Here is a 27,855-nt window from a genome sequence, read left to right as displayed (position 1 = left end):
TAACATTTTTAACGGTCATACAGTCGAAAAAAGAGCTAGTGTAGTTATCCGCTGTAATAAAAGTAAAATTACCTATCCTTGTAATTGATTGTAAATTCAATTTAAAATTAAACCTTAAGTAACTGTACAGGTATTTAAAAAAATTGCATTTTTGCCTGTCACACAAGCGTTTCCAGAGCGATACTGACATCTAGTGTTGTTTTGGGTATTGCTCAATTTAATAAAGCTTTGTTTAAAAAAAAAAAAGTAAACTACATTAAGCCTGGCTAGATCTGCTAAATGTGGTCACCGCTGTATAGTAAAAGAAAAACAATGGTGTGTAGTGTACTCACCTTTAACTGGGACAAACCTGTGGAGAATTATAGTTATAGTGCAGTCTCTCCGCATCAACACAAAACAGCTGGCTTAACAATAAAATACAATTTAAAAAAGACCTTTTTATTATCAGAATACTTTTATTATAAATATACAGTGTGTTAATATGGAATGGTACCCGACACTGCCATTCGTTTTTTTAACGCTATTAGGAAAAACAAACTGTAACCAAGCTTGTGCTGCAATCATCTAATGACACAAATTCATGGAGGGGGAGAAAAAATAAATCATTAAATGCCGCAGTGGCGTCAAAGTCGATGATGACGAGATACCTTCTTGTTGATCTACATTTTGGTGTCAGGAGATACAAAAATAAAGGGAGGTCAGAGAAGGAGGGTGACGTGACGGGGACATTGATCGGGACTCATCATTCGACAGTTTAAAGGCGCTGCATCCATTTTGGATTGTTCGCCAGTCAGTCTGAACATACAGAGACGTTCCAACAGAGATCGGAACACGGATGTCCTGACTGTGAGGCGGTCCTGCAAACCACTAATACACTGCGTTGGCCGTAACTAAAACCTTTCAAATTGCAAAAACAGCCATTTGAACCATTTTCATTACATTCTACAACGTAGCCATGTCGCGAGTTTCTTTTAGCCTTTCGAAACATAAATATATATATTTTTTTATCTAATCAAATCTGACCAAAATTCTTCCAAAATCAACATTTTTTTGTATTTTAGTTTTATTCCCGCACTTTTCCAACAAATGCTAGCCACCTGTTCAAGAGCTAGCTGTCTAGCTAGCTGTTTAAGAAAACATGAATCTCCAACTAATGTATTGGCTAAAAATGAAAACTTACGTTTGATTGATGCTTTTCCACTGTTAAGAATTTAAGCGCTTCGCAATAAGAAGTCTTAATAAACATTTTCTATTTAAATTCAACGTGACAAATTTTCCAGATAAAAACAAACGAAACAAAAATCTCGAAACGTAGTTTAGTTTTGCCTAGCTAGCCGTTCAAGAAAAAATAAAACATTTGTATTTTTTAATCCTAACATTTTCTTTCTAAATTTAACAGGACAAAATTTTCAGATAAAAACAAAAAAAAAAAAATTGTGGATTTTCATTTTTCCCCTCTCACTTTCCCAAGAAATTCCAAGCTAGTTGCTCAAGAAAAAGCATGCGTCTACAAATTTGTAATTTATTTTTAAAATGTCTAACATGAAAATTATTGTTTTTCAGCTACAAACAAAAGAAAAATCATGAAAAATGTATATTTGACCACTGTTTTAGGGCTTTTCAATTATACACATTTATATGTACATTTCCTTTTTATATCTAATATAATATTTACAGATCAAAACAAAACAAAAAATCATGAAATGTTCCCATTTTCCAACAAATGTGAAGCCAATTGTCATCATTTCTCCATCTTTCAGACAGTTTTCTTTCAAGCTGATTTTTGTAATTTATTTTTTTTTATGATGCAGTACCTTTAAATTCATCAGTCGAACTGGATGAAGATCACTCACGTCAATCAAACCCCCGTTAACGTTTCCAAATGGTGGATGAGTACTGAATGTCCAGTTTGGTTTCTATCCTTATCATTTCTAACCTTTGCGTTCCATAAACAGTCACAAGGGATTGTGTTCAAGTCAACCAACATATACATATTTTTTTAAACGTCCAAGTCGGCTCCAAAGTAATCAGGCACTTCATGTTAAGTACAGTGCCGTTCGAGAAACCCTATCGATGCTGTGGTAGTGTGCAAAAACACCCGATATAGTACATCAACAACTCTGAACATGCATACAACAAAAAATGTAAACAGTGAAATTTGTAAGAAAAAAAAAATCATAACCTAACATAAGCTTAAATAAAGACGAAACAAAAATACTTTTTTTTTTTTTTTTTTAAAACATGCTCTTTAGACTAGAAGACCCCCCCACCCCCCAGCAGGCATTCAGCCTCAGTGGCATATCGTCCAACATAAAACATGCAAGAATGTTAAAAACAAAAACAAAAAATAAACCAACTGGCACCCAGTGAGCTGCTGCGACAATGTCACAGCAACAAAGTAGCTTGAAGAGTGAACGTGATGCAACAAAATGTTTTTGCTGTAGCGACAAGACAAAATGAAAATGGCACGCGCGTATTAAAGTGGCTGTTATGTTTCTTTCTCAAAGCACAAAAAAACGCCACTTTAGACAATTAGGTCCCGTATGGAAGAAGGCAGAGGAGAATAAAGTTGCATGTTTTTAAAGAGGAAAAAATAAACTACAATTAGAATTTGTTACCCGAATAAAGTTTGGCAATATTACATTTTGGTAATATTAGTACCAAAAAAAAAAAAAAAACAGACCTCTTACTGTTCTTGGAATAAATTTGTAATATTACAAGAAAAAATACTTCTACCTCTCAATGTTACGGGAATAAATTTGTAATATTACAAGAAAAACAACAATGGCCATGAGAATATTTAGTTACATAGTAATGTGACAATGTCAGATTTTTTCCATGTCCCAAATTCCCGCACAATCGTAACAGGTAAGGATAAATAAACTAAGTATTGCCAATGAAAATTATGACACTTTTTTCTCAATACGACTTTTTCTATTGTAAAAATGACAGCTTTACACGAGCAAAAGTTGCGCCTTTTTTTCTCGCGAGTTCTTGTCTCTTCTCCATTCTTGTAGTGTTACAACATTCCAACATTTTTAAATATCATTTTCCCATAAAATTCCAACTTAATTCTAGTAGAATTAAATATTTTGTCTCATATTACAACATTGTTCTTGTAATATTTTAAAAAATTGTATAACATTTTTAACTTTTTGCTCCTAAAATTACTACTTTTTTTCTAATTCAAGTATGACTATTTTTTTCATGAATATATAAACGTTTTCTTCCAAACACTACGACTTAGTACTATGATCTAGTAATATTTTTTTTCCTGTAATATTCTCTTGTAAATTGACACCTTTTTTGCTAGGAAAATTACAACTTTATTCTTGTAATAAACTTTCTTATAAAATGACTTTATTGCTGTAATAGAAATTTTTTTTGTCCGACAAATTTTCCCCTTTTAAACTTACATATCTCATAATATTAAAACTTTATTCTCATAGCATTATGACTTTTTTTCTCCCAACGTTATTACACTATATATTTTTTTATATATATATATCTTTTTTCCTGTATTTTGGGGTGTATATTACTGGTTATTTTAACATTAGAACTAATCTCGTAAATATGACTTTATTCTAGTAAATTTATTGGGGTTTTTTTCTACTAATGTGACGTTCTTCTCTTAGATTTTCTTTTTTTCTTCCTAATATTACAACTATTATATTTTCCAGCTCATAAAATTCTAATAAAATGTAATTAAAAGTTTTTCTTCGTAATATTACTTTATCCTTTATTAACGTGTTCTTTCCCATTTTTTTTAATTTTATTTTTCGCGTAGCATTGCAACTTTTTTTCTTTACTTTTCTCGTAATATTACAAGTTTATTCTCAGCTCAGCAACAGTCACCGCGTCAGACACGCTCAAGTAGCCACGCGCCGCCTTAACTCTTCACTCTAAATAAATACAAAATTAAACTGCAGAAAGAATCATCCATATTTATCCCTGTGTAAAATGATCAGACGCAGGGCGACATTAAATATGAATGCTTAGCCAAAGATAATGGGGAGGGAAAAAAAAAAAAAGACAAGACAAATGGGATGTATTCCACTACCTTGTGATCCTCGCAAAAAGACAACGCATGTGAAAGATTTTACCATTTTGGGTTGTCGTTTGTAGTGTTTGTGGAGGTTTGAGTGTTGGATATTATATTCGCTTTGGCGCAGCAACAATATGGCAACCGCTGTATGACAAGAAACAAACAGCACCAGGTAATCGTGAAGGATGAACATTAGTTGCCGAGGCTTCCACTGCTCAAGAGAGAGAAAAAGAAAACGACGACAGGCATATAAATATGGAGGTGTGCAAATTTTGAACCATAAAGTTAAACGGATGATTTCAAAAGGAAAAAGGCAGAGACGAAAGGGACACCTTGACATGTGAAGTCTCACTTTTTTTGTTTTTGTTTTGATCTTGGCAGCATCCAATGTGGGGAAAATTTTCATGCGTTTGTGAATATTTTGAATACGGCTGTTTCAGCGATTCCCAACCAAATGATCCAATTTCCCAAATGATGAAAAGGAAAGATTGAACAGTTGGGACGTGCGTTCGAAAGTTTCGCGACGGTCACGTGAAGTTCACCAATAAAAGGTTATAGTGACTTTAAAATTCGTCTTTCAATTTCAAGCAAAATCCGATGAGCGGTGTATGTGCCTCAGCTCAATAAAGGTTGCGAAAACACTGCCCTATATCAACACGGCCCCACAATGGATCCAATCTCTCTCGCCAAATGACCAGACGTCAAGGTATCTCTTTAAAGCGAAGTGAAGCCGGCGATGACCGCGGGCCCCTTAAGGCACGAAATGAATAGTACACTTTATATAACAGCTAGCTAACTAACGAGCACGACTACGGGAGCGCCTCACGCAACGAGATATATGCGAAGACTCCCGAGAAACATTTGTTGTCGTTTTTTTTTTTTTTCTTTTTATATCAGAAAATAACTTTCTCTCGACAGAAGTAGAGTACAATTTCAAATTTTAAGCTACCGGAATACAGTACAGATGCTCATTATGACGCCTCGATGCATAGCATCACCCATATGCGTAATAGACTTAGCTTTTATTTATTTATAGCTCTTATTCAATATTTCTTTTGAATAATGGATGAGAAGGGTTAGGGCTACGTGGCAGTGTTTGTTCAAGAGTCTCTGCTTCTTATTTGACTGCAAATAAAAGAAATGGTTTGTGATTGTCTGTGAGACTGTAAGAATGTGATCCAACCCCACAAAAACAAAAGTTAATGAGCTCAGATGTTGGCCCCTCCCTCCCAACCAGGCTGGGACGCTTATGCTAAAAAGCAAAAAAAAAAAATGTGGCTCATAGTTTTGTGGGTGGATGTTCTTCAGCTCTGCTGGGCCAGGACCAGAGCGCTGGTCTGGGGCAGAACGGGGCTCGGGTGGCCCTGGGTGGTCTCCACATCACACTTTTGCACACTGGCTATCATCTGATCGCCGAAGTCCTCCATTTTGTCCACCGAAGCGTTCCCTTCGTCCTTGACGTCCACGTTAAGCATTTTGACATTTCCTACCTGTTTGGTTACAGACTCGGACTTGTGGTCGCTTGTCTCCGTTATCGCCGCTTCGGCGTCTTTCAAAACTGTCACGGTCCTCTGGCTTTCCACGCCGGAACCCGACGGAAGGACTTTGCCAAACTTCATCCCGTTCAGATCCTCGTCCAGTTTCACCTGGAATGGCGGCAGGCCGAGCAGGAAAGCCCTGATCCTGCTAGGCGAGCTCAGGTCTGCCGGTTCCTCCTGGTTCTTGGGTCCCAGTTCTTGGCCCTCACGGCCAGCGGACCCCGAGTCGGGGCGCCCGGCGCCGCCGCCGCCGCCCGGACTGAAGTCCTCAGCACGCTCCAGGCAGTCGGCTTTGACTTTCTTGAGAGACGGCTCGTCGGCGGTTCCGTTAGTGGTCGCTCGAACGAGCTCGACCGGGTCCGTCCCGGGTCTCTTGAGAGTAAAGCGCTTGCTGAGGTTAAGGGGCAGGGCCTGCTCGGGCGGCGGCGTGATGGGCGAGCAGGGCGGCTTGGCGCTCAGGTCCTGGGAGAGCGCCTCGGACAGCCGGCGGGTGAAGGTTTGGAACTGAGTCGAGCCCAGACGAGTCCTCATCAGCTGTCGCACTTGTACACTACAGTCCAGGTCCAAAGGTAGAACCCGGAGAGGGGGCAAAGGGTGACGGTTCCTGGCATCCCGAGCGCCTCCCCTCTGGCCGTCCTCGTCCACGTTGCGCCCCGAGCACGGGTTCCGGTGCTGTTGAATTGGGTGGGCCGGGGCCGGCGGCTGGTCTGCGCTCGGCACGGGGGTATCCGGGCTTCTGTGTTTAGGCTGGAGGGCGTAGATCGTAGTATGCGGCTGACTCGGCTCTTGGGGCGTCAGGGCTGGGCTCTCCAGGACCCTCTGGAAGCCCACGCAGTTCCTCAGCACGTCCAGGGGACACAGACCTTTGATGGGACTGAATCCGCCCAGCGATCCGCCCACAAAGTGGCGAGGCAGCGCGGAGATGAGGACGCCCGGAGCCAAAGCTGCGGACTCCCCGGCCCGATCCTTGGGCTCCTTTGGCTTGGGCGGGAAGGGGAGGAAGGGGGTGGACATGGGGGAGAGGTCCGGGGTGGGGGGCATGTTGACGGGGAGGAGGGCCGGCTGGATGGGCTGCAGGGAGGGAGAAGGGAGATGCTGCGACACCTGGAGAGCGGAGAGAAGTTACAGGGTCACCAACTTATGGAAAATTGACTTTTTACTGGCTTGTACACAAATAGTTGGTCTGGAGTGCCTGCCCACCCATCAAGTGTGAATTTTTAAAAAAATCTTTTGTCAGCTCACCATTTTCGAAAATGGGTCTGTGAGAAGAGCCTTTCTGCACTCCCTCACTGTTCCGTAACAGTGGGGCTCATTTACATAGGAACCACCATCGCACAGTTTCATGATCGGCTAGGCTAGGTGACGATCCAGAGCCAAGTACGCACACAGTTACGCATACGCTTGCCGGCGAAACGACGAAACCTTTCAAGTCAAGCCACGCCGGTCGTCATGGTGACGAAAAGCCGGACTCCCAAAGGCCCAGCAGTATATGGGGCGGGGTGAGGTCTGGCTCACTTCAAGTGGTCTAATTTCAGCAGGACAAGAAGCAGGGTGTAAAGTGACTCTAATTCTTGAGCCTTGGGGAATTTTTACAAGACACACTCACAAACATTTTACTGAGACACTTGGGAACGGTTATCAATTTTGAAAAAAAAAAAAAAGCCTTCTCTTATAGTTTTAATCATGTAAGAAGAAGTAGAGTTCAAGCCTGGTACTGAATGTAGCACATTCGAGCTTGTACCTGCTGCGTGCTGCTGCTGTTTGGCGGCGCTCCGCTGCTGCCCCGGGCCGGAAGGAGAGGCTTCAGAGACTCCGCTTTGACTTTGGCTTGTTGCTGAGCCAGCAGTTTGGCCTGAGCGAGCAGCGTGGCCTTGTTGCGCTTGCCAGGCGGCCGGCCTCGCCCTCGCTTCACTAACACCGCGGCGCCGTCAGCGGCGGTGATCTGCGCACACAGGAATATCAACGCAACAATGGAGTTATCGGAGGTCTCATGTTAAGGGGGCTTTAAAACAACAACAACAACAAAACATGCCGGTTCATCATTCATGGTTTCAATTTGTGTTGTTTTTCTGTCAAACCCATTTGCTGAAAATCTCACCCGATCGATGCAGATTTTGGATTCTTTCCATAATGGCCTCTATGCCACGAGATGGCGCCAAAGCCCCGGTTAATAGTAGTAATTGGTGTCAAGGAAGTATGTTGCAGTGATACATCTCGACTATTTAAGATGATAATAGATTACGATATGAGAAGGGGTTGCCACATCCAGAGATTAATGGGGGCACTGTGTCTATTACAGGGGCTGCAGATATTTGAAGAAATAAGGTATGCGTTTGTTCTTACGGTGCTCGGGGGGGTGGCCGCCATCTTGGCTTTGACTTTGGGTCCGGGTTTTCTGCCCCGTGGGAGCGGCTTCCTCCCTCGGATGCCTCTGGGCTTCATGGGCAGGGTGCATTGTGGGATTTTGATTTCCATGCCTCCAGCTATCAGGTGCTCTTCGTAGGGGAGCATCAGCCTGAGAGAAAAAGACAATTATAGTGTCATGTTTTTACAAATATATTCTTTAACATTTATTTATCCAGGTAAGGCCATTGAGAACAGCTTGCCAACCGATGCCAACCTGGCTACAGACAGCAAAGTAAAACAAAGCCAAATAAAAACATCAAACTGTACAGTGTGATATATAGGTACATATTTACATAATACATTACATTACGGCACGTGATGAATAAAAGGTTCAAAACGGGCTAAAAACAGGTGCAGTGATCATGTTCAGTGTCCCTCACTAAGTTTTTAAACAATGATATTGGCATGAACGAGGTCAGTTTTATTATTTGTTGCAGTGTTCGAGTCGTATTGGGGCAAAAAATTGGAAAGAAGAAAAGTAGTTCGGCTGTTGGGAACGAAGAGGTTAACAAAACAGCTGGAACGGAGAGTGCGGGTGGTGGTATGCATGGTGAGCAGAGAGCCAAGATAAGAGTGGGGTCTTGCCAACGTGTTTTTTATAGATTAACATTTACGCAACCAAAAAGATTTATACTTAAAAAGTGCTTGAGTCGGACCTTTCGTAGTGTCTCCTTGTGCAGGTTGCAGCGCTGGTGCTGCCGGGACATCCGCCCAGCTCGTTGTAAACCACCTTCCACATGCGCTCTGACGTTACCTGGCACGCAAAACGCAACATTTATCACAGCGTTCATTCATATCAATTTAAACGGGATATCGTAAATGAGCACAACAAAAGAAGCTTGACAGTAAATATGCACAGTAGTCAACAGAACGAGAAGACAAAACTGCGTCTGTCCCCTCGACTCAGCTGCTGCACTGAAGCCATCTTTGTACTTTTGTACTCAAGACACACAGCCACGGATTAAAAAAAGACAAGCACGCGCGTCACCTTTTCGTAGCCTCCGAGACGTCTGACCACCGAGTACATGAGGAAGAGGTCGACTGAGGGCATCGGGACAGAGACGGAAACAAATCTGTTAAAAATCTCCCCAGTGAAGAAACAGAGATCAGATTTGACCCAAACTCACTCTTCTTGAAACCGAGGTTGGGCACTTTGTGGATGGGCGAGCCTTGCCGCTCCATGAAGGCGAAGAGCTCATCCAGGAACAGCTGCTCTTCGGGGTGGGGGAGCCAGCCGCCCTCGCCGCCCGCCTCCACGCTGCCCATCACGTTCTCCTAAAAAGCAGATTGTCGTAGTACACAAGCAGAAAAAGCTTATCAAGTGGAATTTGTACGGGATGTCTGACTGAAAAACTACGATACATTTTTTCGATATTTCTATACAGCTATAGCTGACGTCTTTGAGCCGAAGCCAACCGGCTTCCTCCTCTTCTCTTGCGAATTCAATGTTTACAGTCTACCACAGCGGCTGGAGCATGTGCAGAAGGAAAGCTTGGAATTTGAATTGTCTGGGGGTGTTAATCCAATTTAAAAAACAAAAGAAAAAGTCAAACACGGTCATATTAAAGTGTTTACATTTATTTTAAAAGTATGGTTGCAATGGATTTATTGCAGTAGTTAAGATGTTCAGTGCATGTTAACACACTGATTGGAAAATTGTTTGTGACTCAAAGTAACAGAAAGTAGAAGTAAAAGTAGGCGTTTTAATATCGGTGTCTCCAGATCAGCCACCACAAAATGTATTTAATCAAAAGCAGAACCATTTACTGGACATACTGTAATTCCCCCTTTAATCTCCAAATGGCTCTTTTTTTATATAGGTAACTTAATATTTTCAAGTAGCTACAAGACGTCTGGTCAGTTTTTGGGGATGGAAAAGCAGAATAAAATTGGCCGCTTCCTCTTAGAGATTTAGTACTTTAAAAAAAGAGGGAGGAAGACTCCACTAATGATATTTGTCGGCTATCTGATCTGTAAAAAGAAGCAAACCTTCATCCTTTCAATCCAGGATTCCGACTGACCAGCGGTCGGGCCTTCTCTGCCGTCGCGGCCTCGCCTCTTGCGAGGTCGTCCTCGGAGGCTAAGAGACGGGCACCCTGCAGCAAAAAAAAAAAAAAAAAAAAAATTGTAATGAAAAATAGCAATATTGGTCAGTAATTTTTCAGATTTTTGCTGGGGCACTTACGGAACTGCCAGGAGAAGCTGACGCTGCTTTCCAGCGTGGGGTGGTTGAAGGTGTCCCTGCAGTACATCAAGCGGGTGCTGGGCGTCACCCTGACGCCGCCCAGAGCCAACAGGTGGGCGTCCTGGAGCGTCGGGCCCCGGGCGCCGTCCTGGATGCGCCTCTGCAGCGAGCGGTAGCGGCAGTACTGCGGGTAGCTGAGGACTTTGACACTCTGGCATTCGGCCACGCCATCTAGAGGACGTAAAAAAGCAGGACGGTTCGCGGGTTTTCCGGCTTTCTCCCACGTTTCAAACTAAGGGTGGACAAACTTAAGCGCTCAAGGGCCATATTTGATCTTTAAAACGGACAGATCATGTCATTTGTAGATGAGGTACAAAAACAGTTTCAATAATAAAATTCATTATTCTCATTTTGAAATTGGATTTTTTTATAATTAATTTAATTATAATTAAGCAATTATTGAATAAAATAAGAAAATGTATATGTATTATGATTTTACCATACCATTTATTTATTTATTATTTATTTTATTTAAATTAATTAAAAATGTATGAAGTATACGAATTATTTAAAATATTTGTTGTTTTTACAGTACACTAACCAACTAATTAAAAAAGGTTGCTTACATTTAAAATAAATATTTAATTAAAGATAATTTAACGTTAAATATCTATGTATTTTTTTATGTCACTAATATTTAGATTTTATTATTTACAAAAAGTATTTAATAGATGATTTGCTTAGATAAATGAATACAAAGAATTAAACGTTGTTGTTAACCAATTTAAGGGAAAACTGCTAAATTAATCCAACAAATATTGCTATACTCTTGATAATGTAAATGTGGACTATTTAAACAAGGTTAAATGTTTATGATTTTTTTTACTAATACCTTTGTAATATCTACAATAAATTAACTAATTATTTAGTGAGAGAAATGACCACAAAAAAAAAATGAATTCACTAATTGTATGAAAAACTGCTGGGGGCTCCAGCTCACCCATGACCCTAATAAGGACAAGCGCTATAGAAAATGGATGGATGGATTTTGAGTTTCTTACTTTCGCTCTTGTCCTTCAGAGGCTTGTAGTCTGTCGTGTTGCCGTCCGTGTCGGTGTCGCCGCTCTGTGCGGGTTTGTGGAGCCCGTTGGCGATGCAGGGCGCCGCCTTGGGTTTGGCGCTCCACCCTGCCGGCTCGGCGCACGACCACCGCACCAGGTCCTCCACCCGCAGCACCATCTTTCGAGACACGGCGAGAACCTCGTCCTACAAAAACACGTAGCGAACCATCAGTCGACGATCCCAAAAGTGGTGTAATTTGAAAGTTTGTCCCAAAACGCTCTGGAAAAACACACCTCAAAAGTCAATCATAACTTTCTTTTGTGTCTGTTAGGAATCTTGAAAGGGTGAGTTGTTTTACTTTATTCTAGTTTTATTTCATTTTGTTAAACACTGGTTAATAGAAGTGTCATTGACAATCAATCGATTAATCAACAACTACCGGTAGTCCATCCATCCATCCATTTTCTGAGCCGCTTCTCCTCACTAGGGTGGCGGGCGCGCTGGAGCCTATCCCAGCTATCATCGGGCAGGAGGCGGGGTACACCCTGAACTGGTTGCCAGCCAATCGCAGAGCACATACAAACAAACAACCATTCGCACTCACATTCACACCTACGGGCAATTTAGAGTTTCCAATTAATGCATGTTTTTGGGATGTGGGAGGAAACCGGAGTGCCCGGAGAAAACCCACGCAGGCACGGGAAGAACATGCAAACTCCACACTGGCGGGGCCGGGGTTTGAACCCCGGTCCTCAGAACTGTGAGGCTGGCGCTCTAACCAGTCGCCGACCGTGCCGCCTACCGGTAATCGATTATCAAATTAATCGACAACTATTTTGATATTCGGTTAGAGCCATTGTTTAACTTTAAATTGTCAGAATCCTCTGATTTCTGACACTCAACAGTAAATGAAAAGCACCATGAAAGCAGACAAAATCAAAATAAGACATATTTGCAAGCATCTGCTTTTACTTTGGAAAACAATGGTCAACATATTTCCCTATTTTCTGACATGGAACAATCAAGTAACGGAATCATAATCAAGTTCTGGAGGGGAAAACCAATAATACTCAGTTTAATCCATTACAAAAATAATTGTTATTTGCAGCTGTAGTTTGAATAACCTGTAATTGACAGGGTGTATTTCAATTCATTTCAAATGGGGAAAACTGTTTGGGAATCGGAACAAGTTGGAAGTGTTCCACTTGATACATTTTGCCTGTAATTTGGCACTTTTATGCTCCGGGAGTTTGCTTCTTTCTCAATAGATTGAGGGTGGGGAAATAAACCCTGCATAATACATTTTTCGAATCCCAGTTGTGACGTGAATGCTAGCGGCCGCCCCCGTTCTGTGACATTCAAGGCTCGGCACCAGAAGATACTTTCTTTTGGGATTTTGTCACGTCAGCTGGCGATTTTTAAAGGTCATCTGTGAATAAATAGCATGTTAAGAGGGAGTCACGGTCCAGACAGTTTAAGGTGGATACGAATGTAAGTTTCCAGCTCGTCTGCAGCCCAATCCCTACGTATTCCACCTCCCCTGGGCCGCTTCCAGGTGGGAGTTCCCCGCATTCTTGCCCCCCGCAGTAGCCAGGTGTGAGCTCATTAACACACCGTGAGGCCAGCAGGCAGGGGGCGAGGAAAAGGAGGGGGTTTGTACACAAAAAAAAAAAAAGGAGGATCAGCGGGGAGTGAAAAATGAAGCTTTACTCGTATACGTTTATGTGGAAAGTTGGGCTGATTTGTGTGCAAGACTTGTTTCTGCTGCATGCGAGGTGAGGTGGAAGCTGCTGCTTGTAATTCAAACAATGGAAAGAGAACACCTCTAAAAATTAAAAATTAATTTAAATGAAAATGCTGAAGTTAAAAAAAAAAAAAACAGGCTTCAGGAGGTAAATGGAGACTTTTTTGGGAACTACAGTTGCCAACTGAAGACAAACACTGAGCTTTTCTCAAGCAAACTTCAGGGTTCAAATTGTTTCGCTTCCTCCCAAAACACCTTCAGAGGCCACGTTCCTGTGACAAGGTTATTAAAAGACGTCCTTGAAGCACTCCCCCTGATTCTATTAAGATGGCGGTCGACTCGTTAGCCGGCGTGCAGGAATGACATTTCCATGCCTGGCTAAACGCTTTCTGATCTCAAATCTGCCTCGCGTTCCGACATGCAACTGTTTTTTTTCTTGTGGCTGCGGGTGATCACATGACTTCTCCGTCACACCTTTAAGCAGACTCTGAATGTATACTTTAAATGGCTAAAACGAGATGTGATTCCATACTATTTTGTTTCATCTTTAAAAGTTTACATGACTTTTTTTTTGCAAATATAACCCAAAATATATGAAATGATTTTAAAATGAATAATTAATTGAAAGACCTATTTTCTTTTTAAAATGAACAACAACAAAAATGACGTATTTGCAAAATACAATCAACGCCTGAGCCCATGAACACAATGCCGGTATTGAATGAACCAGTGGAGCTCCCCCCTCCCCCCAATTCCCCAAGACCTTTGACCTACCTCTCCGTGCTCCCTGGTTCGACCCTTCGGCGTGTCTTCAGGCAGGAAATAGAGTCTGGCGCTGGCCAGGAGGTGGCGCTGCGTCTGGTCTTCCCATAGTAAGGTCACCTGCGCACAAACGTCACAAAAGATAATATTACGACTTTTTTTCCAATTCAAACAGTATTTGTCCAACGAGGCATCAAATTAAAGTCCCAAAGACTTATGAACGCAGCAAAATAAATATATTAAATGATACAATATAGTTCACTCAAAATCCTTATGTAGTGATTCGGAGATAGGGAATGAGTGAGTTCATTCCCCATCTCCCTAATCACTCTATAGTTCACACATCAGTCAATTAATACAAACACAGCACTTTATGTCCACCCGTGTTGTGATGGGATCGCTTTTCTAGTGAATATAGGTTGTCGATGCATTGTGGGATACATTGAAGAAGTCACTCTTCTGAGGTGGAGACGTCGAATAACCTCTGTTATCCTGTCAGTTTTATTTGATCACTTTTATTCTCAAGAATCCTTTTTTTTTGTCCCCACGTTATTTTGTAGTTAATGCACAGAGGCAACATGGGATCCGTGTTCCCATTTGTATCCCCATCGGAGGCTACTGTACGTTCTTCGTCTCTTATCTATGGACTGCAGTGACCCTAGTGTTCAGACTGAGACGCCACATAACTGAAATGCCTTTTGTCTTATAGGCTACATTGAAGTGCAATGTGTAGAGAAATGTTTTTGTGTTTCTGAACAATATCTGATAAAAACTGCAACACATTTTCATCACAATTGCACGATGTCCTCTTTCAAAGTCCATATCAAATACACCAATGTGTTTCCCCCTGAATATAATTCCATTAACACGTGGCTTTTTACTTGAATAGCACGACACCTTCACGTGCTAAATTTAGCTTTACCACGGGATGCTGACTCAATAAAACATTCAACGAAGGAGCCGCTCAGTTATTTCCAAACACGTTTTACTTATAGCGAGCCGATTTGAGTTGTGTTGCGTCCGACTCACCTCAGCGATGCACACGGGATCGCCCGGCCCGCAGCGAACAAAGTAAAACTCGCCCAGCCGCCACACCCGCATGGGGCCGTCGGCTCGAGTCTTGCTGCCGACCGACTTGTAGAAGGCGTAGCTGCCTCTCTGGCAGGAAGGAGCACCCAACCACTGCGGGGAGAAGAAAGAGAGCAACAAGTGAGGACGGACGGGTACGCCCTCCGCCAACTGGTCCCGTTTGACGTCATTGTCAATGCTTCCGGAAAATGTTTCCATATTTCCAGGATTAAAATAAATTACACATGGGGGAAAAAAATAAAAAATAAAATGCGGTCTTTCAATTGTGTGGTGGAAGTTAATTTTCATTTATTTTTGTTCCTTTCATGAAAGTAGAGTAAAATACAAAATGATATTGCACAAATCCCTAACTTTTGAGTCAAAACTTTCCTGATGAGAAAGGAGCCGTCAGAAGACTACAATTTCTATTCTTAGATGGTTAAGTATATACAATGTCTTCATTTTTAAAACCTGAAATATTTTAGTGAAGAATACGCATTTGGCTCGATAATAGCGTTACTTCAAACACTATTTATAAATATATAAAATAAAATATCACAAGAAAAACCAGAAAGTTCCACTTTTTTCTTTGCGCCAGCAACCTAGCGATTGAAATTTACTTATCGATTCCTAATCATTAACATCACAAAAATAATTACTCTACGCCTTTATTTTATCACCTTAAAGTGTATCTTTTGTACATAACATACAGAGAAAATATTTTTTGAATTTCTTTTGCATGCGGTGAAAAAAGCTGACAAAAAATAAAACTACAATATTATTTTTGGAATATTGTGCTATTTTTGTTGAAACAAAATACAAGATTATTCATGTATTATGACTTTATTCCCACAATAGTACATATTTGTTCTGCTAACATTATGACAATATTCTTGTAATATTGTGCAATTTTGACAACTTCATAATGAATTTTGTCATGTAAATAAATAATAATTTATTAAGAAAAACAACAACCAATTAAACAAACAAGAAGAGCCCAGTGTCATCGATTCAACCGATTTGCAGATTACCATGACCTGGATGACTGGAAAGCTACACAGACAGAAAGAAAAAAAAAAAAACAATTTCACAAGCCCATTACAATTTTCTTTTTATATTGTAACAGTAAGTGAAAAATGACAGGCAATTACGCTAGTATGCTAACAATGTGCTACATTTATCCACAGTTCTTGCACTGACATCTCTGCCACGCTATAACATGGCAAGAATGTGATACAGAGACAAAAAGAATGTTCAAAATTAACTGCTGCGTGTAGTGCAGCATATCTGCAGCTCCTGATACAGACTGTAAATACCGTCTGAGTGTCTGTGGAAATGTCTGGCTATGTCAAATAAGACAATAACGTGCAGGTTTCCACACACAGGTGAAGGTGCTTTTGTAATGACTTACGTGCAGCCAATTAGAGAAAATGATGTACGGGATGCATCGGCCGCTGTGACGTAAATCGTTGGAGGAGCAATTATTTTCCAGATGGGACACGTTTCAATAAATACATTGCCACGTGGGAGGCGAAATAATTCTGAAAATAAATCGAAACGCAAGGAAGGCTTTGTCCAATGGATAAATGCAACATTTTGAGACACAGCTTAACTCATTCACCACCAGCCTTCCCAGTTAACATGGATATTTGACTTCTAAAGCCGTCAATGGCAGTGAATGTGTTAATATGAACCCCGCCTACAACATAATTCAACTGACCATAAGCATCAGAGAGACGACGTCCTCAAAAGGTCATAGAAAGGAATCAGCGTGTTGAAGTGGAGAAATTTTCATCAAATTTTCATCTGAGAGACACACTGATGGAGATCAAACCGTGATTCAAACTGTGAGACAGACGGGCTCACCATTAATGCACCGTGCTGCCTCAAAGGAAACAATCCAATTAGAAAAAAAAAACAAAAAAAAAACATTCACTCTAAGGAGAAAGATGAGAGTTTTGGCACTTATTGAGATCTCAAGTTATCAATTTGCAATCCATGAAATTTGAACATTATCCAAATGAAACTGCGACTACTCTGCGGTGGCGGAGCCACTGTGTAGTTTGTAAGAAATGACTCAGCAAATCGAGTCACTCTTCATTTTTGGTACGTTGCCATGTTTTGGACCAGATCCATAACAGAAATCCTGAGGAAGAAAAAAAAAAAAAAGGGTTTTGAAATACTGTACAAATTTAAGGAGCACTCCCACTCATGACGCATTGATGAACGCTAATTTCCGACAAATTGTGCTATTTTTCTAAACAAGTGGCAGATCGGACAAACGGAGCCCGGCTTCAAAGGCTAGGCGTGAAAATGATAGTCAACAGCAATTGCAGCCATTTTTTTGTTTGTTTAAGAGGATGCGTGTGCAGCCTCTGGCCAGAAACACCAGATTCAAATTTGAGGTAGAACGCCATCGATGAAACCAATAATCAAAGGGGGCCATTTTGTGTCTGCGAGAGGTTTTATTACTCGGGAAGGTTTTAAGCTTTGCTACAAACTAGCTGAAACGAATTACAGTGAACCCCGTTTATCGCTGGGGATACGTTGCGAACCCACCCGCACGAGGTAAAAATTAGCCAGATAAACAATATTAAAAATATTTTAAAAAAGGAAAAAAAATGGTTTACCCCTCCCGCATGCTTGAAAACACATTTCAATACATTGTACATGTACAGTATTTGACCACCTAAGACTGTTTTGCAAGCATAAAATGCATTTTAAAAAATGGGAGTAATGCCTAAGGCCCGCCTTCCCAAAGTATATTCGTGAGTTAAATCCTTTCCTGAATGTTCAGGATCTCTACCAGGAGTCTTAAAACCAAATTAAAAGTATTCTATCTGAGAATGTGTGCTGTTAACTCAGAATACAGCATAAATATCCCGCGAGACTGTTAAATATTCATTATTTGCAATACATACTGATTTACTCCATTTTAATCATTTATATTTTCAATACTGTAACGGCAATGGTTCTCAAACCTTTTACACCAAGTACCACCTAAAAACAATATTTAGCTTTCCAAGTACCAGAATCATAAACAAAATTGAAATACAGTACATAGTAGGCCTAAGAGACAAAGGCTTTAATTATTACTTTAAAAGTTTAATTATTACTGGTGTATTGTAACATTATGAACATTAACACTGCACTTAAAAATAGGAAATTAAACTCATCAAAATATCATTCGATTTAAATGTATTGCACGTAGGTTAAGGAGAAACTGTATCGAAATAAAAATTTAAAAACAAAGTTAGTTACATTTATTAAAAATAAAATGAAATTGTATTGTACTAAAAGTTAAATACAACTGAATTGCTTTGGCAGTTACTCTTTCACAAACCACTAGGGGGACCCAGCGTACCACACTTTGAGAATCACTGCTGTATACTATCTACAGTACATTAAGGTAAAAGGCTGTTTAAAAAAAAAAAAAGATTCCTACAACAGCAGATTTTTGCGAAAGAAAAGTAGATACAATCCACATTCTGCAATATGAGGTGACATTAAGTGAACCATGATATAGTAGGGAACATTGGAAAGCTAAAAAAAAAAAAAACTCCAGATAGAGATACAGTAGTTCCTGTTTGTCATTAGAGTAATTTGATAGCAGCTTGTTGTTTTAAGCACACAAAACAGCAGCTGTTGCACAATTTGCAGCGACATAAGGGATTTGCTTATTCTGTAATCGCTTATTGAGTGTTCCGACATCTTCATTGGCCGATCTTTTGTAACACTTATAGGTGCCTAACGCCTCCTGAAATGCAGTGTGATGTTCAACTAATGTCCCCACTGATATATGACACAGTGTGGAGTCACAAAAAAGTCGACGCACCCCTGTTCATATGCTAGGTTTTTGTGATCTAAAAAAAATGAGACCACAGTTTTTCCATTTAAAAAATAACTACGCTGTACAACTAAATTGAATTTTTTTTGGGAGAGGGCAGGTAAAAATAAAATAATGAGATAATGTGGTTGCACAAGTGTGCACGCACTCTTATAACTGATGATGTGACTGTGTGCAGACTCATGTGAAATGGGAGTCAGCAGTTAAAGGTATAATCCGCGATTGGCGCCCCCTAACGCTGGAATTCAGCATTACAACAAAGCCTTCGTAGCTTCGACATGACGTAGGCTAAATGCTTGTCCGGCCTCCTCCTTCCCACCCCACATGCGTTCTCCTTTCTCTAAGGCTCAGTCGACCTGCGCACTGTCCATATATGGACCTGCCCGTTCGTAAGCGAAATATTTCATTTCTGCTACATAATTTATGAGCGCCACAAAGTTATCCAGCGCAGGCATGTATAGGATAGCCACTAAATATAAAAACATAAATATTGAAAAATCTAGCAAGATGTGTCAGAAGCTAGTTCGCTTAATCAGCATTCTGTCATCTACTCTTGTAGTGGGTGAAAATGACATTTTTTAACAAAAAATTGTTGTGCATTATAGCTTTAAAGTGTCTCTGATTAACCCCAATCACAATTCAGATGTTCTAGTAGGCTTGTCCTCCGATTTTATTGTTATTTTTTTGCTTTCTAGCAGGAGCCTGAAAGTTTTGTGTTTACACTGACTGGTATTTGGAACTGTTTGTTTATTACCAGTTATAAAAGGGTGTGCACACTTGTGCAACCACATGATCTCTATTGTTCCCCTCTTGAAAAAAGATATTTCCCCACCCCCATTGGAATTGTACAGGTTATAAGCTCAAATTAATGGTGGAAAATTTGGGGGGAATTATTTACCTTGGTCTTATTTTTTTTCAAATCCCAAAAAATAGCATTTGAACAGTGGTGTGTAAACTTTTTAAATCCACTATATACATTAACAGTGTAGTGAGTCTATCACTGCAGACCCGAGGTTGCGTTTTTTGTTGTTTTTATTACAGGCCCACCCACTACTAGACATGGTGGCGACGGAAATGCGGCCCTCCCAATATTGACTCCATCAGGCTCCTCTGTGATTCCAGTTTGGAGCTGGAGGCATTAAAAAAAGACCGAATTACAGCAGCTTTACGTGAAACACAATACGCGGACTCCCAGCTGCCGCCTGCGAGCTGCAAACAACACCAAATATTTCTTTGTTCAGGTGACAAACGGTTCAGGCTCAAAAAGGGCGCTCACCTTTCAATATGACACTTTTTAATCACACTGCGGATCGAAACATACATATTTTAATGATTAAATGATGCATTAGTCATTGAGTGGGCTGCTTGTTTCCCCATTCCCTAGCATCGCTTTTAAACCCTCATGTTTTGTAAATGTAATGAAGAAAGCAGATTATATTAGCATGAAAATATAATCACAAGCCTTTCTTGAAACTGTGAATAAATGGCTTTACAATTGATGATGTGTCACTCTAACCTGATATTAAACCATTGGATTTGAATAATGAACTGTACGAAGAAAAGAAAAAACATGCATTTTCAAGTTGTTTTTTTTATTTTTTCAGTAAAATAAAATGTTTGAAGGCACATCCTTTTTTTGGACGACAATATGTTATTCCATGGCGTTTTACATTTTACTTGTCTCCTGTATGTTTCATTAATGTATCATTTGACTACGGTATTCATTGTTTGATTTTATGTAGTTATCTTACCCTTTGGTACACATCTGTGGTTTTAAATGCGCTTAAATGAATAAATTTGACTTGACTTTAATGAATACTCTGTCTATCCACTGTGATTCGTTCAAAAAGTATGCAAGTAATTTTGTTTGAAGTATGTAAGTAATTTTGTTTAAATCACTTTAAAATTGTCTCATTAATTCATTTGATTAAAAAAAAGACAAACAAAACAAATGAATAGGAATAGACATTTGACTACTAAATGTCCTTGATCAATTATTTTTACTTAAATTTTTTTTAATACTATTCAACATGTTTTTATTCAAGAACCTAATTTTTTTCATTTTACAACTATTTAACAATTTTTTTATTCAACTGTCTTCGGTCCATTAAAAGGTGCTCTAAAAATCTAAGCTATTATCATTATTATTTACATGTGGAAAACTATGAATATTTTTAAGACATTTTAAAATACATTTTAGATGGCAGAATATTTAATTTTCTGATATTTCAAGAATAATATTTTTTCAAATCAATTTTAATAATTGTACATGAAAAACTATGTAAGAAATAGCACAAAAATGTTTTCTTGTTTGGACCGCAAACTAGGTGAGATTGACTCAACAGTGCCTCCGCAGGGGGAGCGGAGCATCGCACTTAATTTTGCCTCAACTGCTCCATTTTTATTTTTCAATGATTTTTTTTTCGTCCCTCTTTTTAAATCATATTGCTTTTTGAAACTTTATTTTCAATTATTACTTACTTTTTTTTAAATGGACTTCAAAAAAGTAATCAATGTCAGATACGACAAAATTTAAATAAATGTAAGCTTCAGAACCACCCCACCCCCCCAAAAAATCACATCTTCTAAGATAGAAAATATTCAAATTATGCAATAATTATATGATATTCTCAACAGTTAAAAAATGTTTCAGGCTTACTCATAAAAAAATGTTAATTATTCATTCGTATGTTCAAGAAATTAGATTTTCAGATCATAGTCGAGTGAAATATGTGTTTTTGAGACGAAATAATCAATGTGGCGTGTGTGCCTGCGTGTATGGGTGGGGTCGTATGTGCAGCTGCTCCTCATTTACTCCTACCAAAAAAGGTCGGACTTGAAGATTCACCCGAATAAAGTGCTTATTCTGCATTTCCTGTATAGCCCAAAGAGTGCGTGTGTACATTACGACAACCAGTCGTTCCTGTTTGTCTCGTCATTGTGATGTCTGCCTACCTACTTCCCTGCCTCCCTAAATGCAGAATATTCTCAAATTCTCACTCTTGTGCTGATCAACCACAATCAGTACCCCCCCCCCCACCCTCAAAAAACACCCACCACGCCGCGCACCCCCTCCCCCACCGCATAACCACCCTTCCTTCTCCTCCCTAACCCCCACCCTCCCCCCACGCGCCATAGTTCTGCAGACAAGCTGCAGCAGGCACAGGATTAATTTATAAATTCATTTTTTTTTAAAGTCACAGCAAAAATACACATTTGGAATCAAAAAAAAACGAACATGCAGAGTGGTGACGTGGTGGAGTCGCAGCGCCTCATTAGCAGCGGGTAAAAAGGAAGCCACACGTGACGGAGGCCCAGTGGGAAAACTACACATACACAAAAATAAAAAATAAAAAACTCCCAGACCACAACAAAGTCTCCATCTTTTCAGTCTTAACGTGATAGCGATCTCCCCCGACGTTAAAAGGCGAGGTCAACGGTGGACAGCAAACATGGAAATGCGGCTGAAATTACAGAAGCAAGAATAAAAATATGTGTGGGAAGACTGCAGCGATATTATAATGGCACACTGAGAAAGCGGGTGTACAATAAAAACAAACCCAAAAAAAGCACAGTGCTCTAATAAATACTCAAAGGAATAGGAATGGCAGAAAAAGGCAAAATCAAAATCGCCCAAAGTCAAGCCAATATAAGGATATTGCCACCATAGGTATCATTTTCTAAAAGATAAATGATAGTTTAAGTGTAGTATCAACAATAGCAATGAATACCATTGCCTACTACAACACTGTGTTGATAGAAATTTGCGTAAAACAGCAAAAGGGAGCCTCAAAAACAAAAAGGTGAATTATGTGGTATAAATAAATAGATAGGAAAAGCAACAAGAAACAGAATATGTTAACATATTAAATTCATAGAGCGTGACATGCAGAAAGCCATTTTCATAAATACATTTACTTGACAAAAGGGATGCCATATAATCATAACAGTAAGCAGGAATAATAGGAGATTATCTCAGTTCATAATATAAGAAAAACATGAACTAAATACGATTATATAGTTAAAAATGATTAGGAATTTGAAGACAGAGCACTAAAAAACAACATTGTTTGATTGAAACAATGTGGGACAACTGTGATTTAAAAAAAAAAAAAAAGCACATTACTCAATCATATGAAAAAAAGCTGTTTCAAAATGTACTGTTTGTTAACTTGCTTGTCGCTTATATGAAAGAAACTATGCAAATAAAGGGAAGCTGCAAATGTATTTCTCACTAAACAGACAATTTTACAATAGACGAATAAATCCAACATTGTGTTGTCTACACAAATTGTACTGCTTTTTGTTGTTCTTTGTAACAATGAACAGAACCTGAACAGAGCTACAAACATTAAATGTGTCACTAAGGACAATACAATACACAAATTAATACATTGTGTTGCTTGGCAAAAACATATGGCTGTTTGCTGCCAATTGTCGTTGTTAGTATGAAAGAAGCGAAATAAATTCAACCAACCACTTAAACTACAACTATATCATGTTAGTCACTACAGACAAATCCAACATTGTGCTTCCTTGACAAACTGTACTGCTTTTTTGTTGTTGTTTGTATGAAAGAAGCTAAATAAATTAAATCTGTGCGGGCATACAAATATACATTATTCCCACAATACAATTGACAAATCCAACATTGTGTTGTTTTGGCAAACTACAGTAATCCGCTGCTAGGGAGCAGTTCAGTGAATGCACAGATTTTTCTTTTAAACATGGGAAAAAAATGGTGTTGAAATATGTTCACAATGTGTTAGAAGGTGTCTTTAAATTAAGTTTCAATGTGGTTACAGCATGTGGCAGAGGTATTCTAAGCCTTAAACTATAAAGCAAATTATTAGCATAACTGCCTATGTCATTTTTAACTTACTGTTACCAAATGAATGAAAAAATACCAAATATGCTTAAAAATTGTGTTTTTTTTTTCTTGTTTTCTGAAAACTTAAATATTAGTTGGGCAACTAACGAAATGTTTTTATTTGTTTATTCCATTAGTATCACATATTTTCTATATATTTTATACATGCACAAAATATTTGTTCCACTATGATTACAATGTGTTTAAAAAGTGTGATTTTAAAAGGTTTAAATGTGTTTAAAGTATGTGCAAATGTTATTTGAAGTCATAAACTACCCAACAAATTTTATTCTTTATATGGTCTCTGTATTGCAGTTTTTCACGTATCGCGGGTGGGCCTGGAGCGTAATTCCTGCGATGAACACGGATTACCTTGTTCTGCTTTTTGTTATTTCTATAAAAGAGGTTGAACAAATTAAAGTTTAAACTGAACGGAGCCACAAATATATTTATCACGATGGACAATAAATACAACAGTAGAAAAATCCTACTTTGTGTTGTCTTGACAAACTTTTTAGCCATATTTGTTGCTGCCGTGCTACAAATAGATTTGTTAATTTTTAAACAATTTTGCCATACCATTAACCAATGGCATAACTGCCTATGTCATTTTTAACTTGCTGTCAAAACGTCTATAAAAAAAAATGCGCTCGTTAAAAGGGGTTTTCTTTCCGTCTGTGTCAATTCTCAGTTATTCAGGTCATGCTAATTCGTGAAGGTTCCATCAAGGCAATTGGACTCTTCTTGTTAGGTGAATTTATTGTTTCTTCTTGTTTTCTGTAAACATTTAAATATGACTTAGGCAACTATGCTATTGGGCTAACAATGTATTAGTCACAACACAGTATACAATGCAATAGACCATTGTTATCAAAGTGTGGTACAAGTACCACTGGTGGTACGCAGGCTCCCACTCGTGGCACATGAAGGAATCACTAAATTAAATGTTCTAAGTGTTCATGTTACAAAGGCTTAAACCTTTCTTGAATTCAGTACAGCACATTTGTTAAGTAGAGTTACGTTATATTTCACTTTTAAGAAAAGTGTTGATGTGTTGTAAATTTTAATTGAATCATTATTCAAGTAGTACGGTTTATTTTCCTATATTTGAGTGCAGTATTAAACGTTCAAACTGTGCATAACGTTACAGCGGACAGCACTTTTGAACCATTTATCAGTCCAAAAGAGCAGGAAAACAAGCAAGAACAAAACCCTCGTTCACTTTAGCAGCCACCACCAGCACACCAGAATGTACATTCTACTTGTATTTAACTTAATTACAGCGAGGCCATGTGATGAATAGCAACAAGAGCGTATGATAAACATACTATTATCCATTACAAGGATTTCATGCAGAAGTCTTCAGTCTTTCTGGACTTTTTTTTTTTTCTTTTCCCTCCCCTCCTCTCTCTCCCTCTTCCAGGGCCTGAGGGGAGGTGGCTAAAGAAGAACAGTGCTCAACTCAGCCTAGTGGTGAAAATGAGGCAGGAAAATAAAAGCCACATAATATAATCTGAGAGGCCAGTCTCAAAATGTGAACACACACACACACACACACACACACACAGGGAGTTTGAGATGGAAACCCTTAATCTGTTTGCGTCAGTGCTCGTGATATTTTCTGGGAAATAAAAAAGAAGACATATCTGTTGACAGTTTTGAGAAAGCTCCCATTGGATATTAATATTAGCATGCTCTATAATATATAAATAAATCTTGGGGGGGGTGGGGGGAAACAAGTATTGACCTTGGCTATATCCTGTTATTCAACACCATAGCGAAGGAAAAGAGCAGAGAATTTTTTTTAAATGTGAACATTAGACAATAGCATTACATATATTTGTGGAATGTTTATGTTGAAATAAATTGCTTTTATGAGCTCTCTGTTCTCTGTGTGTGGATTTTAAGTCCAACTAACAAAATGTCAACACATTTCTGCCTCAATATTAACATTCCTCCTTAAACTGTGGTAATTACAGACGAGAGGAAAAATGTCGGAGCTTGATAAAAAATATCATTACACTCCCTGTTTAACAACGACGGAACAGGCCAACCTCGCCCCGGTCGAACTAGTCCAACATTTTTAAATCAAAAAATAATATCGAGTTTATTTTAAAATTATAACGCTCGCTAGCTTGCGGCTAGGTTAAACTAGCTAGCTGGCTAGGCTAAAAAAAAAAAAGAGGAGGAGGCGGCTAGCTTTAAAAGTTTCCTGATTTTTTTTTCTAATTTTTTTTTTAAACGATGAATGTTATTTTATTTCGGTGATATGTGCTTCACCGTGGGTGGGTTGGGGGGGTGGTCGGTTAGCTTAGTCGAGAAACCGGGGGGGACGACTAATGTCGACACGACCACACAAAGAAATTAATCATTAAACACGACGGGAAATATCAAGAAATTATTTCAGGCGGATTTTGAACATGCTGCCGTTGGGGGGGGGGTGCGAGGAGGGGGGCAGCCTGTCTCCAGTTCGGTGTCACGGTCGAACGCTTAACGGGAAGGAAAAATAACCAAATAATACAATATTATACATATAATGCCACGTTTGAGGTGGTGGGTCGGGGCGGGGGGGGGGGGGGGGCAGTTGTAATAAAAGTTGGAATTGTGAGTCACAGCAACTCTATGTGTGTGTGGGGGGGGGGGGGGGGGGGGGGGCGCAATCAATGCGATATGGTCAAACTAAATGAAATAAAACTCCCAAAACTGAGGCCTAATTTATCGACGGTTAATTTCATCAAGGCGGTGAGCAGCGAGAATGCCGGGTAATACATATAAGTGCATTTATTAACAAAAAAAATGTAAAAATTATATTAATTTTTTTTTTTTTTTTTTTTTTTTTTTTACCTGTATTGCATTGTGCTCCATTGCAGTCCTGCATTCCCTCTGTGAGGCCCCTCTCCGGTTACACACCGCCGGGACTCGCCGTCACACAAACAAACGCACCACCAGCAAGCCAGTGAGAGAAAAAAAAAAAAAAAATCCTTTTTTTTTTAGGATTTAAATAGGGCAGGATCTAGGTGTGGCCAAAGTTTGCGAACTTAAAATGTTAAATACCGAAAGAAAAATATTTCCTCTACGGATGAGCGAGCTATTCGATAAATCCGCCTTGGTTGGACTTAAAAATGAAACATGAAAGAAATTCAATGGAGTGCCCTGCTATGGGAACCATAAGGGCAGCCGGGTGGGTAATATTGTCGCGTTACATTTGGAAATTAAAAACAAAACAAAACAAAAAATAGTTGAGCTGATCCCAGAGCTGCCTCTCTCTCCCTCTCTCTCTCTTTTTGTGTGTGCGTGTATTTCAGTTACGTGTGTTCGTTCAGTGCGCATGCGCGAGGCTGAACGCATGGCGATGATTTCCAGTGGTCGTAAAGCTTGAAAGCCTGCAAGGAAAAAAAAAAAAAAAAAGCAGAGCTGAATATATATATGAAAGAAAATGTCGTCGTGGAGCTAGATGATGATAGTATGAATTTTATTATAAAAAATATAAATTGCTATTATGATCATTAATCTTATGTGCTAGTATTAAGCACTATATGGGTGTAGTTTTGCGGGGGTTGAGCATTGAATGGAGGCTGTAATGACAGCATCCATTGTTCATGTGTCTGGAAATATGCAGCCTGCCATTTTCTGATAGCCCAGATGAAAATGAAGGTGAATAGCAACACGCACAAATTTTTTTTGGGGAGGGGGGGGTTAAGTAATGCTTGGATGTCATCCAAATTCAGGCGAGATTCATTAGCAGAGTTTTATAAGGATGCAGTCTGCAGAAAAGAAACATTTAACACTTCCTCCACCAGGCTTTCATGTATTTCTTTTTTTATAGAAGGATCAACTAATAAGGACTGTCATGAAAGTCCATATGTGGCAGTGGACATACTGTTATATAAAATGTGCATTTATACACAAAAGAGTATTAGGGCTACACTGAAAAGATAAAAAATATATATATTTCTATTTATATACTATGAGGTTAGAGTCATATATATTCGAGAAAAATATATATATTTTAGATTACAGTTGTACATTTTACCAGAATAAAGTCATATATTTTTTGAGGGGAAAAAAAGTCTAGTATTTTTGAGGATATTCATTTTCGAGGGGAAAAAAATATTTTCGAAAGAAAAAGTGGTTTTCTTTTGAGGCGAAATGTAAAAAAAAGAAAAGAAAATTACTTTATGGGAATAGTAGTATATTGATTTTCTAGCTAAAAAGTCTAAAAAGTTGAAAAATAAAAGTTGGATAGCTTCGACATGAAAAGTTGGATATTTTCGACAAAATGTTGACAATTTTCAAGATGTTTTTGGGATTAAAGTCATAATTAGAAC

General features: G+C 39.1%; 1 protein-coding gene across 2 annotated transcripts; it reads right to left on the bottom strand.

Annotated features, from left to right (window-relative positions):
• Positions 1-417: 417 nt before the first annotated feature.
• Positions 418-26,905, bottom strand: zgc:77151 (uncharacterized protein LOC337153 homolog). 2 transcript variants are annotated; one of them, XM_061752903.1, is made up of 13 exons: positions 26,372-26,905; positions 16,531-16,956; positions 14,772-14,924; positions 13,755-13,862; positions 11,236-11,440; positions 10,175-10,405; positions 9,979-10,085; positions 9,117-9,264; positions 8,978-9,030; positions 8,646-8,743; positions 7,927-8,098; positions 7,325-7,525; positions 418-6,687 (listed from the first exon to the last, which is right to left on the bottom strand). In XM_061752903.1, exons 2-13 carry the CDS (start codon positions 16,537-16,539, stop codon positions 5,350-5,352), a joined length of 2,823 nt encoding a protein of 940 aa, XP_061608887.1. In that variant the 5' UTR covers positions 16,540-16,956; positions 26,372-26,905; the 3' UTR covers positions 418-5,349. The 2 variants fall into 2 exon arrangements, with proteins under 2 accessions (XP_061608887.1, XP_061608886.1); XM_061752902.1 differs by lacking the exon at positions 16,531-16,956.
• Between the last annotated feature and the right edge of the window lie 950 nt (positions 26,906-27,855).

This window comes from Phyllopteryx taeniolatus, chromosome 17, assembly GCF_024500385.1.
Source record: "Phyllopteryx taeniolatus isolate TA_2022b chromosome 17, UOR_Ptae_1.2, whole genome shotgun sequence".
NCBI lineage: Eukaryota > Metazoa > Chordata > Actinopteri > Syngnathiformes > Syngnathidae > Phyllopteryx > Phyllopteryx taeniolatus.
Note: the sequence above shows the minus strand (reverse complement) of the source record. Positions and strands in the feature narration are given on the sequence as shown.